Raw genomic sequence first — 17,915 nt, 5'->3', positions numbered from 1 at the left:
AATAATGTTTATCCTATCAATACGTAATAAATAGTTTATTTGGAAGTTATCCGAACATAGTGAAACAGACCCATAACCTAACCTCAATATCAAACACAAACAAAATCTCATTACCTTGTAATGAAAAGACAACAAAAGTGATTACATTAACACGAGCACTTGAATTGCTTTTAATTATTGCCGTCTCAGTGTTGAGTGTAATAAGTGAAAATTGTATGACACAATGCTGTCTTTTCATTACGTTAAAATTTTTATATCCCGCTCTGCGATTTACATTTTTCGGTGCGAATTCTTCTCAGGAAAAGACGGTTTTAATTATTTCCGGACCGGAAGTAATTACTTGTTTTCGCTGGAAACCAAATCCAAGTAGTCTGGGTAAAGTAATGTCAAGTTGGTGTTTCAATTATTTAACTTAAATTTAATGGTGATGTTGTAGGGTTGGTGTACTGTCATCGGCGTACGAGTTTCATCCATGAGGTTGTAGGTTTGAACCCCGGCACTGTAGTTTTATTTCTATGTGTAAAAATATATATATTATAATAGTAAATCTTCTCAGAAAATCCAAAAAATTGAAAAAAAAATATTCAACACAATTTTGAGCTATTTATTAAAACGTCCACTTTAATTACTCGAAAAACGTAAGATTTCAAGTTACATTGATAAACAAAAAAATTGAAAATCGAATTACAATTTTTTTTTATAATTATCAATCCTGGTCTATGAAGGATAAAGTGTTATGGCTAGCAGGTCTTAAAATAAATAAAAATAAATCACTGGCGCTACAACCTCTTTAGGTCCTGGCCTCAGATTTCTGAATCTGTTTCATGATCATTTTTAAATGTAATAGGCGAGTAGGTGATCAGCCTCCAGTGCTGGACACACGTCGTCGACTTTTTGGAGCTAAGACATGTCGGTTTCCTTACGATGTTTTCCTTCACCGTTAGAGCAAATGTTAAATGCGCACATAGAAAGAAACTCCATTGGTGCACAGCCCGGGATCGAACCTACGACCTCAGGTAAGAGAGTCGCACGCTGATTCTACTAGGCCAACACTGCTCTACACATACACATACATCTAGATTTTTGTAATAAAATCTCATATCAAAGGTAAAAATTATTTTCTTACAAATTTCTGTATGATTTGTAAAAAAGGCATTCATAGGATATTAAACTTGATGAAACCTTTTATAACAGGGGTGTGTTCTTTTGAGGCCTAGAGAGCGTTGCCTATAGGGTTTAAAGGTAAAAAAGAAAAGTGGCCGACTTTTAAATGGAAACGACAAAACTGCTCTATGGAAATGAGTTCAAATTTCAGTATTTTCAATGTGAGTATGCCTTTTGAGAGACTTCGCTGAAATATACCTCGCGTTACACAAAACTTTAACGGAAGCGTGAAAATTGTATGCATACCAAGTGAGATTGAAAAGTTCCGATGTCAAGCCACAGTGCCTGAGGACAAATTGCCTTCACTCGCTGCATTTACATGACAGATTAAAGGGTTTTTATTTTGTTACTTCAATCTATTTCGCACGACTTCTGGCTATCAACTTAACAGCAAAACTATAAAATCTATATAATATTGTGTTATAGATATAATGTTGTGTTTAGAAAATAGGTACAAGTTGAATATTGTGATTTCCGTGATGTGAGGTTTTAGAGAATATATTATATTCACATTTTTATTTGAATACATTAAATGTTGTTTTTCTCGATACAATTTTATCAGTAAGAGTTGCAAGACATAGGTCAGACAAGAACCGCGAAAAGTAAAATTCCTTCAGAACAGCATATTTAATATTCTGAACTTTATACACTATCACTGAAAATTGAACCTACGACCTAGGCCACCAATGGTATTCATCCAAGTAGTATGTAATTGAAACAGCGATATTGCAGAACATTAAAGCAATAACTGAACAAAAAGAGTTAGCCATCTGGTACAAATAAACATGTAACAATGAGAATTGTGAATTGTATTATTGGAAAAGTCTTTTTATAAGCATAGTGTTTTTCTGCAATTCTATTACACGTTATACAGCACCTGGTGGAACACAGAATGTAAGTAAAATTTAATTTAAAGTTTGTTATAAATTCTAAGATTTAATTTTCTACAGTAATTAGATATTCTTTTAGTTTTTAATATTTACAAAGTCAGTAACAATTAGTAGGTAGGTAATCGATGTGTATAATTGTGTGTATTGGTATGATTTGTATTCTTAATTCAAAAAAAGATTCGAAGCCACTGTTTTACGCCTATCTCGCACTCGCATTTTAGGAAAAACTAATTTAAAATCCTGTTAAAGTTCTAACTATGTTTTGATAAAATCGTTATTTATTAGAGATAAAGTTTTTATTATGAGTAGCCATAGTAAAGTTTGTTAAAGGAAAACGCAATATAATATATAAACGATGTTTTACAGATGTCTAATAATATTCTCTTATATTATTGTTACACTGTTTCACAATGTCCGGATAAGTTCCAAATATTATAATTTAAAGCATTATATATAAGCTTGATTTTAATAGGAAAATTTGCTGTTACTCATAAAATATAGTGAGTGTCTAAGCCGTAACCCGTTGACCTAGTAAAAAATTCAGCAAGCATTCCAATGCTGCACACATAAATGAAGATGGCATTGTTATGCTAATATGTCGGCTGAAATTACTTCCGAATAGCAGCCATATTTAACCCAAAAACGTTGACAATATACAATATCATATAATCTGTACTAATATTATACAGAAGAAAGATTTTTATGTAAGCATGTTTATAACGAATTGGCTCAAAAAGTACAGGATCGATTTTTAAAATTATTTCGCCATTTGAATGCCTATTATCACTGATATAATATTGAAGAACATTTCAATATCTACACAAATGTTAAGAAAATAATTTTCTCCCCGATGCGAAGCCGTGACAGGCCGCTGTTAAATAAAAATAGTAATACATGTTCGAGATGATAATGCGTTTCTTCAATATTTTTTTTAACCATGGTGTATTCGCATTGTTTAATTAAAAAGTGTATTTTCTTGATATTGTTACTCGCGTTAATTGTCGATCTTATTTATACAGTATACTTATCTGCGTATACATAAATGTCTTGACTTACTTGACTTAATATCCTATGACCCCAGGGATCATCTGGCAGAGGGCGTCAACAGTGAGCCTCCATCGCGTTCGGTCTTCTACATTGTTTTAAATAAAACACGGTTTTGTATTTCGTATTAAATGCGTAAATACAATTGTACAGAAAGACGAATAACACAATTATTTTTATAAATATTAACTAAGATATTATAACCACTATACTACGTTAATATTTATGTCTTTATAACGTCTCAAATCAAGATAAAATTTTTAAATCTGGTTTATTATTTATTTTTAAGGCCTAATACAACACGTATGGAATGTTTTATATTCCAAAAAAATATGTCATCACAAATTTTACACACACACACATCAACAATCACACTACAAACACATTGTTATATTATATACACAAGCAACAACAAAACTAAAAATAACTTAATAACTAAACATTGACTAATATTAGGGAGACTCTAATTGAGAGAAAAATTTAGATCTAAAGGAAAATTGGAATACTGGTCCTTAGTATACGTAGCTACGTATAAATCTAATAAAAATAATGGTTTCTTTTTATCTTTTTTATACTAAAACCTCGCGGATCTCAAAGACACGACCTTGTATTATTGCCTTAATAAAACTGGGGAAATACAGCTAGTCGACCGTAATCACCTAAAAGTATCCCATAATAAAATTCCTTAAGACAAAATACGCCTTCGGCGAGCCCTTAGACATTGGCGTGCGCTGGTTTAATATATTTAAAATTTTTAGAAGAAGAACCTCATCTGAGGCTCAGATTGCGTAGCCAATCTCACGTTGTGGAATGTGTTCTAAAAGGTGAGAGTATGAAAGATAGATGAAACGCTATTGATAATAGAAGAGTAATGACAGTTTATCATTGTGACAGTGATAGTCCGGCGCGAAGGACTAAAATATTACTACTAACTAGTCTTTTAAATCTAATTAATTTTCGCAACTATATATTATATATTAGTTGTAGCGCTAATAAAATCAATAAGAGTATTCATTAGTAAAATGTTCGCTCAATAAACAAAGGAATATCGTATAGGTTTTATTTATTTATTTTATTATAAGTAATCTAACAGCTTATGCTTATACATATTATAATATAAAACACTAAGACAATACAGAAAGCCAAAACAGATTACATAGATAAACAATTTGTGTATATAAACCAGAATATTAAAAGGGAAATTAGTATTCTTGCCAAAAATTTATTTTCGTCTACAATAAAGTTCACAAGAAAGAAGGCGACTTTACCTTAATTATCTAGCCTATAGAATATTTATTGCTTATAAGTAATATTATTTTGACTATTCTACAATATTAATTAATTTTGAGCTAATGTAATGTTCATTAACAGTTTAAAGTCAATAACGAGTCTTAACCTAAGAAGATATAGTTATTTTAACTAATTGAGGTCACTCAAAGTGTTTAAAAATCCACTCTCTATACCTAGTTAAGCAATAATTAAAGTTAGCAATAATTTTAACATAATATATTATGTTTACTCGTCATTTGCTCTGTGAATTATTAAGAGAAATTCGCGGCAGCAATGTTCAATTTGAATGCATTGGTTGAACGCGTAATTAGCTAGGAAATTGGTCTGGTATTTCTTTGATTATTCAATTTAATAATAATGGCAATTTAAATTAAGCGATAATTCTATTGTACGTAGTTTATTATTCTTTATCTAAACTTTAACTGCACACACAACTGATTGAAGTTTTGCGTCCTAAAAGTAGCGAATTTCTATTTGTATTAGAAATTAGAGTTTATAAAGAGTACAACTTTGATTGTAATAAATCACGGAGACAAATTAAAATAAATTTCAGTGGAAAAGTTTTAAGACATTTTAAGCCTTTTTCCTTGTCAAATTTAATAGCTTTTAGTTGCATAATTAACCATTCTGTGTAGCTATCTTAGTCTTTTTCCGCTTAATTTATTTTATAGGTTCTATTTATCAAAACAGGTGCAATGATCATCTATTTGTCCGTCTGATTTCTTATTGGTTAAAGGATTAAGCGAGGAGTGTTGGCCTAGTGGCTTCAGCGTGCGACTCTCATCCCTGAGGTCGTAAGTTCAATACCCGGCTGTGCCAATGGACTCGCTATCGCATGCTAGCGCATTTAACAATTACTCGAACGGCGAAGGAAAACATTGTGAGGAAGCCAGCTTGCCTTAGACCCAAAAAGTCAACGGCGTGTGTCAGAAACAGGAGGCTGATCACCTAATTGCCGATTAGATTAACAAATGATCATGAAACTGATACAGAAATCTAAGGCCCAGACCTAAAAAGTAGGAATAGTTGGATATAAAATATATATGCAGCAGGTTTTCTGAATTAATGTTTTTGTTATATAGATATATAGATCATATAGGTGATAAAGTTTGTGTAAAAATAAGTTAAAATTTACTTGTTATGTTATTTTCTTCTGTCTTTAGCGTACGACTTCTTTGAGGTTGTAGGTTTGAATCCTGCTTGTGTACCAATCTGCTCATTAAAGATACGGCAAAGAAAAACATCGTGAGGAAAGTCTTAGTCCCAGAATGTCGTCACCTACTTGCCTATTAGGATTAATTTCGTTTTATTACGTGACTGTACTGACAGCTTCTTTAATAACGACAACAACGAACCTACTTACTACTAACGAACGAGCTTACTGCGTTATACTGATAAACAATGTTAATTTATATTTTACAGAACAATGCATTTCAGCCTATTTGCAAGTTTCATTGGAATCACGATGGGTATGAGGCCCCATGGATTTTCAGGGACCTTAGTGGACTTCACTGATCCTAAGGTAAAAAAAAGGTTGAAATAAAATGTTGATACCAAAGATATCTTTGTTATCTAGCACGATTATAAACGTGGAAATTTGTTTATAAAACAATGTTAAAAGTATTATAAAACTACCTTTTAAGGTATTAAAAAAAATTGTATTTAGCTTACACTGATAAACAAATTCACTCACTGAATGATGTCGATACAGCTAGACTTGTTTATTTTAGTTACTCTACAGCTTAATGACCTATGGCTTTTTATTATGGGGTAATGCAGAAGAGAGCTATTCGGGCAATCTATTTTAAATGTAGTTAAACAAGGTATATATAAGCATCAATAATTCCAATAAACATTTATATAGATATATTTTATTTATTTTTTATTTTTATCCAGGAAATAATCTCCATACCGCCAACGATCTCGCATCCATTCTGGCAATTATGCCATAGTCTAATTCCTTAGTAAACAACAAAACAAAACATAGCACAATATAAAATATATTTTAGGTGCAAGGACATCTCGATGCCCTAGTGCGCATGGCCCAATCATGTGTGATCAAAGTGAGGGCCACCCCAAAAGATGTAAGAGCATATTTCACGAATTCCCCACCGATTACGAGGTCAGGGCAGTGTTTTGCAGCGTGTATGCTGGAACAGAGTGATGTCATCAATCATGGAAAGGTCAGTTTTCATCTGTTTTTTTACCTTAAGACATGGATGTTAAATAATAATTTTAATCAACTAGGACCACTTGAAAAGTATAGGCCTCCTCCAACAAGCTCCATCTTTCTATATCTTGAGCATTTTTTTCCAATTTTGTGTGCCTAGGGCAAATGCCTACTCCATTGTTCTCCATTCTTCCTTATTGTACACCAACCTCGTCTAGTCTGTCCAGCCATTTCCATGACTTCACCCCAATTTTTAAACTGCCTACCTGTGTTTCTTTTATGCCCCCTGGGTTGCCATAGTGTGATAATTGTGTTCGAGTTATTGATGTCCAGCCAATTTCCATTTTAGTTGTTTTGTTTTATAGATAACGTCAGCAAACACTGTTTTATCTCTTAAATTTTTGTTACTTTGTTTTGTATTTGGCAATTCTTCTTATCTTTATATTACTTATTTTCATGGATCTCTGGGTTACGCTTAATCTTTTACATTGTGCTTTGATAATGTCAATGTTTGGCAGACGTATGTGAAAATTGGTAGGTGAATCCTGTGTAGAAAAGTTTTCTCTTGATTTGCATGCTTATTCGACTATATTTATAACATCTTTTAGGGATGATATCACTTCCATTTATTTCCAATTCTTCTATTTATTTACAATTAAAGACAGTGGATCATTTTATTTCAATAACATAATAAAAAGCAAATTTCTTGAATTATTTACATCATTCCGTTACGAGAACTTTCCAGCAATTGTTTTCATAGTACCTAACAAAAGATGGCGTAAACATTTCAGACGGATTGAGTAATGTCAATAGTATTAATAAGTAGCCATTACTTAGGCAAGAAATTTTATTTTAATGAGTGTTAATAGCTTAAATCAAAGCAATTTTGTGCTACAGGAAGGTTTTCCAATGAAGAGAATTAGAAACAAATGCCAAATTCAAACGGTAGCGTCTGTATTGGCAAAGAGTTCGTACGGATCCAATAAAGAGTTTCAAATTGCTATGAAAATGTTATCTGCGAAACAGTGCAGTAGTGAAAATGTCGGGAAAATTTAGAACTGCGGTCGTTTGTGTATGTGTTATGGCTGGTTTTTATTTTACATGTTTAACGAAATTTACTTCTAATTTTTGTACTGATTTCTTATTGTAAATCACATATCAGTGTAAACATTGAAAAAACTTTCATTAACCAATTGGGGGCTATGTACATTAATTGTAATTGGAAGTTTTTCTTATTAATTTACGTTTAAAGCGTTGAAAAAAAGTTGAAAAAATGTTTTTCTAAGCAATTTTAATAATAAAAAAATTACAAAAATATATTTGCGCTTGCTAGCGAAATTATTTTTTACCGGTAATCGAACCAAACCTTCCGAGTTATACATGCGTTTATATTACAGCTACATATAATCTAGCTTCATATTGTAATTTTAAAGCTATCTTCAGGTAAACCGAGACCTTCTCATCCACCTGGCCAGTCTGGTGAATGGAAAAAATTCAAGAGTTGTACGAAAGCTCCACAGCATCTCCAGGTTATGCCTGGACAGCATTGAAGGAATGTCAGATCGCTGCCAACTAGCCTCCACCTATAACGATTGCTTGAATGAGAATATGATTGAATTCGCCTTTCCCTTGGACCTCGCTGAGGAGGCTGTTCGAAAGATGCCGTTTCATCTCATACAGCCGAAGTGAGTACGTCTGAATTAGTTTTTAGACAGCTTAATGTTTATTCAAATGTCTACAATACTTAAGTTGACCAAGGCATTAAATTATATTTATGTATGTACACTTCTTTGGGCGCGCACACCGTCGCAAAAAACCGACACACTGAAGTTAGCTATAGTCAACAATATAGTTTTTTTACCAAAAAAGTTAAAGTAAGGACATGTGCATGTGTTTGTGTGAGAACTGTATTCAAGATATATATTTATTCAAGCGTGTCTGAACCTACTACATGCGTTTTTTGTCAGTCCAAATAAAAGTAATCTATATTTTCTTAAATAATATTATAATAATTTTCTGTTATTATAAATTATAATAATTTTTTTTTCATATTATTTTGAGCACATAACGTACAATAATTGATTTATTTAGATTATTATTATTATTATTTGTGATTGATCCATTCATATTGACAAATCCAATAAACAAATACTATAATCGCTTTTAATAGACTTTAAGGTTGTTAATTTATGAGCTCTGTGATATAATGACAGCTAAACAGTAATGTCATTGCTCTGACGTATATATTTATCATTCTGCCACTATTATTTCTCCTTGTTAGACGCATAAACACAAATCAATTGATTCACATGAATTCCTGCGAAACTAGTCTGATTATCCAAAAACTATTTGTTGTAACGCGAACAAGTATTGAGGTGAATGTAACTTCCGAAGGAAACTCCAACTTTATTGAAACTCGAGCAAACTACTGCCTTAAATATCCTTTTCGTAAAATTCTAGAGTTAGACGAAAATGTATTTCCTTTTTTAAGCTAACATCTAAAAAGGACTGGCTAAATTAAGCGAGATGGTTTGAAAGAACTTTGTACGGGTATAATTACGGAAATGCCGGGACAGTTTTGAAATTTAAATCATTTTACAATTTAAATACCGCATTTTAACATCATATCTTCGTTTACAGTTTCAAAGGTTTTAAAACTTTAAATGTTGTATTAAAAGAAGGAAATAACATTACAATTTGTAATTACTTATATATATGTATTACTTATATAATTTAAATAAAACCGCTCTTGTATTCGCAGACAACTGCGAATACAAGAGCGGATTCTACTTAAGGGTGTTTGGGCTGCAGCCCAGGGTCCCTTGGACAGAAAGGGCCCGCCCTTATATGCGCTGTCATCTCTGACATCATTCAACCCATGTGCGATGCGCTTCTATCGAACGGAACGGGGGATTCCCCATCGCTTGTTTTCGGGCGTTGTATTTTTTCACGTATACGTCAAATACGGTCACCTTTCCTGTAATAGCGCCACGAATTCACTAACCACCCATGTGCATATTCGCCCATTCAAAATTTCTGGTTTAACAAACGTAGAATAAAACCTGAAATAGCTTTTCATATAAAGAAACGGGACAACTTTCTTTACATAATAAAATATTAAATATCATTCATATCTTAAGTAGCTCTTCAGTGTGACAAATTCTCCACCTAATTTTTTAAATATTTTCATTTATTTTCTATTCCGAGAACCATTCTTTTCTATTGTTTTTTAACGATAAGCGTCCTTAAACTAGGAATTTAGAGTAAATGATTATTTTAATAAAATACTCATTTACTCAGAGGAAACACCATTACCTTAGTGTCCTTTGAAATGGCAATTACGTGATCAGTGTTGCCAATTTATAACGCTTATTTACCCCGGTCACATCGTCTCAAATAGGACTTGACACGAAGTAGTTTTTTAGGGGAACTTTTATGGACGTGATGTGGTAAGCTTTCATATATTATGATATAAAATTGGGCCTCCCTGCTGAGACACAGTTTTTGTCCTGAAATAATTTTTTGTATAATTTATCTATCGTATTAGTTAGGCAGGGGTGAAGGTTATAAATTATAGGGGTTGGCTAAGGGGTTCTGTCTAAGATTAGGAGATCTATACTAGTTAAGGCAAGCAATTCTGCCCGTTCAGAATCTTTGAGTTTAAATGTTGTTATATTAGTTCTATATTCATTATATTATTAAAATTGTAATAATTAAAAACTAATAATATATATATAATAAATAAAGTTATGGCATCGCACGGAGGGACTTTTTTTGAATAAATTTCCCTATTTATTCTTAGGAATAATGGCGCATTCTATTGATAAAAGAATTTTAAAATGGATCTTTAAGTGTTTGAATTCATTCCTTTCTATATCTTACCATAAGAGTACTAAATATCTATCCATAATCCAAGCAGGTAAAAAAGGTAGAAAGAAAAAAAGGATTACAATTTTATTATTCGCTACTCATAATATATGTAACATATATCGGTACGGAGGTGAATAACCAAGTAATGAGGGACATAACTTAGAAATGCAATTTTCGTAGATAAGGTTTATAGGTCAAATAGCCCATATCCTCCTAGAACTTTTATTTATTATTTACGGTTGATAAAATACTAAATCAACCTAATCTTTTGCTTGGTTTGGTTAATTTTTAAAGATTAAGGGCCACGTGAAACACTTATTGAAATGAAACTTCTTTAGGCGCATGAGGGTAAAAATACTATGTAACGTCACGAAGATATGCAGCGTTTTTATCGAAAAATAGAGAGATCGAGAAAAAATACACGCTTTTGGTGTATTCGTTCATTTAGCTTTAGTTTAGCTACAATACTAGTATTGTAGAAAATAAAGTCAAGATAACATTCTTTGAAAACTTTATTATTGGAAAAATTAAAACATTGTCATAATTGTAAGCTTGTAAGGTACTTTAATAAGATTTATTTTAATTTCAGTTTACCACAAGAATTGCGGCAGACATCATTTTAAAGATTAGATAAGTTTAGAATACGATTGTTAATACATTTTCTTTTTTATTTTTTTTAAAATATATGTTATTTAAAATTCATTTTGTTTTAACTCTTCATTTATTATCTATCCTGAGACATGATTAATGTAAAGGTTTATTTACTTATTATAGGTTTGGAAATAAAAGATAGTTACGGATTCTGATTCCTATTTATTTGACGTTATAATGATTTTTTGTGAAATTATATCTATTGAATATTAAAATTCTTGTAACTTCATACGAGTTTCGGGAAACGCCAATGCACAGTGTATCATCTATATGTTAATAGAAAATAAATTTATTTATGTGTTGAAAATTACCACATAAATAGGTTTCATAGGATGGTCCAAAAATCCTTCTTTATTTATTTAAAGTAATGTTAATAGTTTAATTGATTTTCTTTTTGAAAATAACCTTTGCTCAACCCATGATAGGTGTTATAGAGATATCCGTCCTTTAGATTTGTATTAAACCGCTATATATACACACAACTTTGGGTGTTTATATAGCGTAAAATTAAAAAGTATGGTAGTATGATCTACATTTCTAACCGACTTTATAAACAAATTCGACTTAGGGTCAAGAAAACAGCGTGACTATTATTAAAAGGCAGTTAACGCATTCGTGAGTCCTATGTTAATAAGAGTGTCCATGGGCGGCGGTATCACTAAACATCAGACAAGCCAGTTTGCGGCTATTCTATGCAAAATCTAAATTTACCGTATCGTTTATATTTTTATAACTAGCCTAAGATACTTTCAACAATGTGCAAGTTTGCCGCGATGGCCCTTAAAACTATGATACTTTTAGCAGGAGTTTCATTTGTCGCTACAAATTGGGCTTACAAATCATACGATGGCAAAATACCTTGACACGCGCTAACGAAGGTGTTCCGGCCTCAAATAAACTTGTCGACCTCAGTCTTGGTCCTTTGGTCTGGCAAGTCAGTGGTTACACTGGTTCAGTATCCTTCCTTTAGCTTGGTGGAAGAGTACATCAACCATCACATGAATCATCTTTATTACCAATTGACATCCTTGACAACACTATACAATACTGGTAATTAAATAACAAGGTGGAATTGGGTATACCATCCAAGCCAAATTTCTAAGGCAAGTGGTCGCCTCAAGCAAACTTGGCAGAGGACCATCATTGCAGAGGCAAAAGAAGCGAGAACTTGAAGCGATTGAAAAACGCCATAGACAAATCTGTCTTAACGTCGTCTAAATGCTTATGAAGCTAGGCACATAGAATCTTTAACTACCGATTAACGGAAATATGTAATATAGTTAAAATAATACTTTTGTTAGATATCTTACAAAGAAATACTAAAAACGAATGGAAGATTTGCTTTGAATGAAAATTACTTAAAAATGCAAGTCACTAAGACAGCTGGGAATGGTAGTACTGTAATTTTATCTCAGAAATGCGAGGCTCATTCGTGATAATTAGATTTTTAGTTTCACTCGTAAATAAGTAGAAACTTAGAAAAAAGTAAATGTCTTTAATAACATAGCTTTTTCACATAAAGAACAGTTTTTTAATGGTTTGAAGCTATATATTTTTATTTTATGTGCTATGCAAGCACGTTGAAAAATATATTTCATTTTCTTAGATGAGCAGTGCACTAAATTATTATAACGCGATTTTATGCCGTTTCTGACGGAATGCATAATCTGTTAAAGTTTGTGTTTAATCTTGAAATTGGTCTCGTAGCATCTAGACCCAAGACTATCAAAGTTAAAAGCCGCGGAACCGAATGACTTTGAATTACTTTGCCAACCGGGAGTGAAGATAAACTTGACAGACACTTTATACAGATGGAAATAGTAATAAAAACTAAAGGAAAATTATGTGATGCAAAAGAACAAATGCCCGTGTTTCGAAAGTTACATTTACGGTACATTTATTAATAGTACTTTGTTGAACATAATACATGTCCCGTATTGCTTTCAAGCGATCTCTTCCAGGCAATTAATTTAATTATTTGAATAAAAACGATTATATGCGGGATTCAAAATTTGCCTAGACTTGGTAGGGGTAGAAATATGTCTGTGCTATGCCACTTGAGTTTAATACAATGACGATTTAAATCAACATCAAGGTTGTGATAAGTGAAATCTATATCCATATCACAGGTTCTTACCTAATTTGTAAACCAGTCTCCCAATACCTACTCAACTAAAATATTATTTTATGTTGTAAATGTTATCAGTCCCATTAAACCCATTTCATATCCATTAAACATTATACTTGTATGTATAAAAATGTATTATTCAATAAATAATTATTTACGTGAGACCACTGTTCTTGATATAAATTTAATAATGTATGATATATGTATACAAACAATTGACCAATTAATATGACTTTCGTAGAATGTAAAATTCCTTTGGGACAAATTTGCGTAAAGTGTGGCACATATGACAACCAATGATTGTACCATCTTACACATTTTGTACCTTAGTCTTGCAATAAATTATTATTAATATTATAAAATATCGAATGTTTTCCCTATAATGGTCACCTTCAACCCACATATTTCGATAAGAATAGCTTGCCATTTGTTTGCGAGGCAATGATTCAAACGAACGTACGTAGCCTTTTCACTGAATGAAATGGAGAACCCACACAATTCAAACATCATATCTAATAAAAGGTCTTTATTTGTTCACAATACGCCACAGAATAAGATACTAAATGTTTAAATATGGGCGATAACTTTAGGATTACGATCGAATTCTTGGCTTCATTTTGTTTAGCATTCATAACAAAGTTCTCTTGTGTTTTTTTTTGTGGAGAACCTAAACCTAAATTATTGATGGTTAAATATAAAATGAATCACTTTTTATAATATGAAAACACTTTAGAAGCCAAAAAGGTTTAGGTTGTCCACACTTGCTAACCATTAAATTTTTGCGCGTTGGCGTTAATAAGTAAGTACCTAAAAGTATTTCTGGAGCGCACAAGTCTCCATCAACATCGACGCTATTCAACTTTTCACACCACGGGCCTCAAAGGTCTCAAAAACAAAGTATCTTTACCTAATTTAGGACTATATGTAGCGGTATTGGACACTTTCTTATGTTAAAAATCTTTTTAGTAAACTATACTTATTAGTGATAAGGTTAGATCGTTATGTTAAATGTGTGACAGAGACAAAATATTAGCACCATGAAGTATGTATACATACAAAAAAACTTTTTTGATTTATTATTAAGGCTGATTCTATCTTGGTAATAAGAGTATTGAAACAGAAATCTAACGACCTTTAAAGGGATCATACAATATTTGGCCTTTCATAAAAATAACTTAGACATGTGTATGGACGGAAATAGGCTGTTCAAGAATTACGTAAGCGCTATCGGGGGGAGGGGGGTGTCTAGTTTTCTTATTCGGTGATTACGTCAACAGTATTTACTTTTTTACACATATTACCCACACATTGTCTTACCCACATATGCTTACTAACGATATGACCATATTTTCAATTGTTTCATGGGCATACCGCATATAACTGCAGATATTAATTTTTACGAAAGTTACATCTCGAAAATCTCCTTGTTATACAAATGTACAATCAAAATATTACGTACAAACTTAATTTTAAACTTCAGTGCTATACAACTTCCATTAGCAGCACAGTCCGTAGGGAAAGTTAGCTTTGTTGCTAGAGTACTCTAACACAACACAGAGCAATCTATATAATAATAGATTCTTGAAAATATGTTCTTCAAACTATTCAGTGCTACTTCTGCGTTTAGCCGAGGCCTTTATCTATTTTTTCTGATGTTTCGCATATAAGCTTCCAAAAAAGAGACCTCTATAAAAATAGTTTATACCACTAAAATGGTAATAAAAACCCTTCTCAACTCACCAAAAAACAAAACAAAAAAAACCTTACTTCAACATTTTGTAGTAATTGAACAGTCTTCGACTCCTACACTACTAAATACTATTTATCATGCATTACCAACATGTTCATTATCTAATTAAGTTTATTAGTGAATTTTAATTCATGTTTGGAGTTATTTAAGATTTTTGAGAGAAGTGGGTGATCCAACTGATTGATCTATTCTGCATCGCAAAGAGTCCAGTATTTGTTCATGATTCCAATAAAGTGTATTGTTTGCAAGCTTTTCCTTTTATTTACTCGATACAAAGCATGGAGAAATATAACTCCCAAAAGTCAAAATATCCGATTCTTTATTTATATTATACCTATATAAGTTAACATAGTCCTGTTTAAGGTTTAATATTAGTTTGTAATTTTCAAGTATTTTATAGACGCCGGGAGGTACGTCTACCTGGTGCACCCACAAAGCGAGTCACCAGAGCCTCGTACAGACAGCAGGCAGACAGGTTTAGTTAGGCCCGATTTAAGTAGAATTGTGAACAGTAGTTAACTTATTGAGCTTCTAAGATCAAGACTGAACGCCAGTTAGCAAACTTTAATTGAGAGACAGAAACGGAATCTAAAAGGATGTCTTAAAATCAAGTCTATAATGTTCTTATTACAAAATAAGTAAGCATTTCATTAGAGTTAATGCGTAGCAAAACTGTGATACGCCTTCATGTAAGCTGAAAACTGTAAAAACAGTCTAAGCTCGTTAGCTTCGCTTCGCATGGAGCAAACACACGTCTTCCGTTAATAATTAGAATAATTAAAAATAGGTAGAAATTTTTATTCGCCGGATCTCGAACCTTTTCAGTTAAACATTCCGGATGCACCAGTGAGCCATGGAAATATTCCAATTTAGTAAAAGATTATAAAACCAAAAAAAAATTTGAAGCCTGGCGCCGCCTAAAAATGGGTGTCTATGGGCTGCTATGACTGCCCTTTTTGGGCGTCCCGCAGGTTCGTTTGCCCCCCAATTACATAAAAAAAAATTATAATAGGTTATACAATAAAAACACTGCATTATAATATAAAATTTATTATTGCGAAGGACGAAATGACATAAGAAATGATATACACTATTAATATTTAAAATTATTTAAATACATCTAAAGCACATTAAATACATAAATTTATATACATTTGAGATAGATTTGCATTCGTCTGTTTCGTTACAATTTAAATAGATATTCATAAATATTTATCAGGAACATTCACTTTCACTACGTAGTACATAAAAGACTATCCATTACAAAATACAAAAAAGATAATCAAAGAGTAATTAACAGTTTTATTTGAAAATCGATAGAAGTATGTTGTTATGTGTGATATGATGAAATATGGGTGTAAAATAATACAAGCTACCCTTAGCAAGACTATAGACTTTACACTGTAATTTCACACGAACATTTTTAGAAACTTTCTAAAATTTTCTTTAAAAAAAATTGCGATCCCATAATTATTCAGTAACTTCAGAAAGTAATCACAGATCTTTTGAATAATTTATGATTTAGCAATTCAGAACACGGTATACTTTTAATCGAGAAAAACATTTCATCATTATACACTATTAATTTTCTAGCGTTTTCAAAAGGAAAACTACAGTAAGGTGTTGAAGTCAAGTGTTACGTAAGCACTATAGCTTCTTAGACTTCCTTATATGGTGATTACGTATACAGCAATGTCAAACATATACTTGAAAAGAAACTGCATTTTCGATGACTCCTACAAAAAATTAATACGTTTATCAAATCAAATCAAAAATAATTTATTCATATAGGTTACATAATGTACACTTATGAACGTCAAAAAAAAGAAGAAGAAAAGAAAGAAGAAAGAAAGAATGTATGTGTTATGTATTAACATTTTTGTTTAGTTTACCACCCGTAGCTTATGTAATACTTGCCCCAAGGCCCATTTAAAAGATCACACTGGACATCTGTCTCCTTTAGCTCCATAATTTTAACGACGCAATATTGCAACGACATTTCAATCTTGTACAGAAATTGTAAAATATGTAATTGAAAGCAATCGTGCAGATCTACCTTCGAAAATATACAATGTTCGCTGTAACAAGGTTACTATATAGAATTTTGATGAGGTGAAAATATATTAGATTGGTCTAACTTGTGACAGCGCCTGGTGACATTGCAAATCGGAAATTGTAAAAAGCATTCAGCCGATTTGGGTATCGTATCGTTATCTCGCCTGCATTTTTTTTATGTAGTGGTATTTGTATAAAGTGATAACCGCCGCCCATGAATCCTTGCAACGCCAGCTGTTAGTTGGCCAACCTATCAGGGAATAGTACGCTTTTTTGTTAAGTCGGTTCGACCTCTTCTAGCAGCTGGTTCAACGAAAAGGTGGTTCCCACCACCTCTCCCACCACTCCCGTGCCGCATGAGTTAAACAGCGCTATGTTGTAGAATGTCAGGCGTAGAGATGGAAAGAATTTCGCATTGTTCGACGTCCGAAGATACAATTCAAAGTACAATTACAGTAACATACATTTTGTTCGTAAAACGTTGATTTAATAAGGAAAATATTACTAAACTACTCGTAGAAATTGTAAATACGAAGATAAATCGGAACACAATCTGTAAATGTTTAATTTATAATTTTCTTTCTTCCAGTCGTCATCTTTGGCTTCTTACTGAGTTGGTCATAGGTATATACACTGATTCCTTACACCGACATCCATTAATATACCCCATAAGATTATCAAATACTTATTACATTTCTCTTAATACTACATCATTTCAAAAAGGAATTTAAATCGCTTTAAAGCAATGTTTCCTAACCTTTTTTGTCCCATGCCCCACCGTAGCCTTACTAAAATTATTATGCCCTCCCCCCTTTTCAACCCACATAACTATTCACTAAAATTAAAGAAACGTAAATGATACCTATCATATTTTTCCTTTTTACGAAGAAATTACAACGAAAT

At 32.1% G+C, this 17,915-nt stretch overlaps 1 protein-coding gene across 1 annotated transcript; it reads left to right on the top strand.

Annotated features, from left to right (window-relative positions):
* The first annotated feature begins 5,853 nt into the window (after positions 1-5,853).
* Positions 5,854-11,051, top strand: LOC110997176. The gene is made up of 4 exons (XM_022265218.2): positions 5,854-5,910; positions 6,398-6,571; positions 8,002-8,243; positions 11,018-11,051. Exons 1-4 carry the CDS (start codon positions 5,854-5,856, stop codon positions 11,049-11,051), a joined length of 507 nt encoding a protein of 168 aa, XP_022120910.1.
* The last annotated feature ends 6,864 nt before the right edge of the window (positions 11,052-17,915 follow it).

Source organism: Pieris rapae, chromosome 6 (assembly GCF_905147795.1).
Source record: "Pieris rapae chromosome 6, ilPieRapa1.1, whole genome shotgun sequence".
Classification (NCBI taxonomy): Eukaryota; Metazoa; Arthropoda; class Insecta; order Lepidoptera; family Pieridae; genus Pieris; species Pieris rapae.
The sequence above is the reverse complement of the archived record's forward strand: the minus strand, read 5'-3'. Positions and strand labels throughout refer to the sequence as shown.

Bases quoted from the DNA above. Each gene is read 5' to 3' on its own strand.
- LOC110997176 (XM_022265218.2), top strand. From the start codon at position 5,854: ATGGGTATGAGGCCCCATGGATTTTCAGGGACCTTAGTGGACTTCACT. The intron at 5,911-6,397 runs GTAAAAAAAAGG...AATATATTTTAG, and splicing joins TGGACTTCACTGATCCTAAG to GTGCAAGGACATCTCGATGC. The intron at 6,572-8,001 runs GTCAGTTTTCAT...AGCTATCTTCAG, and splicing joins ATGTCATCAATCATGGAAAG to GTAAACCGAGACCTTCTCAT.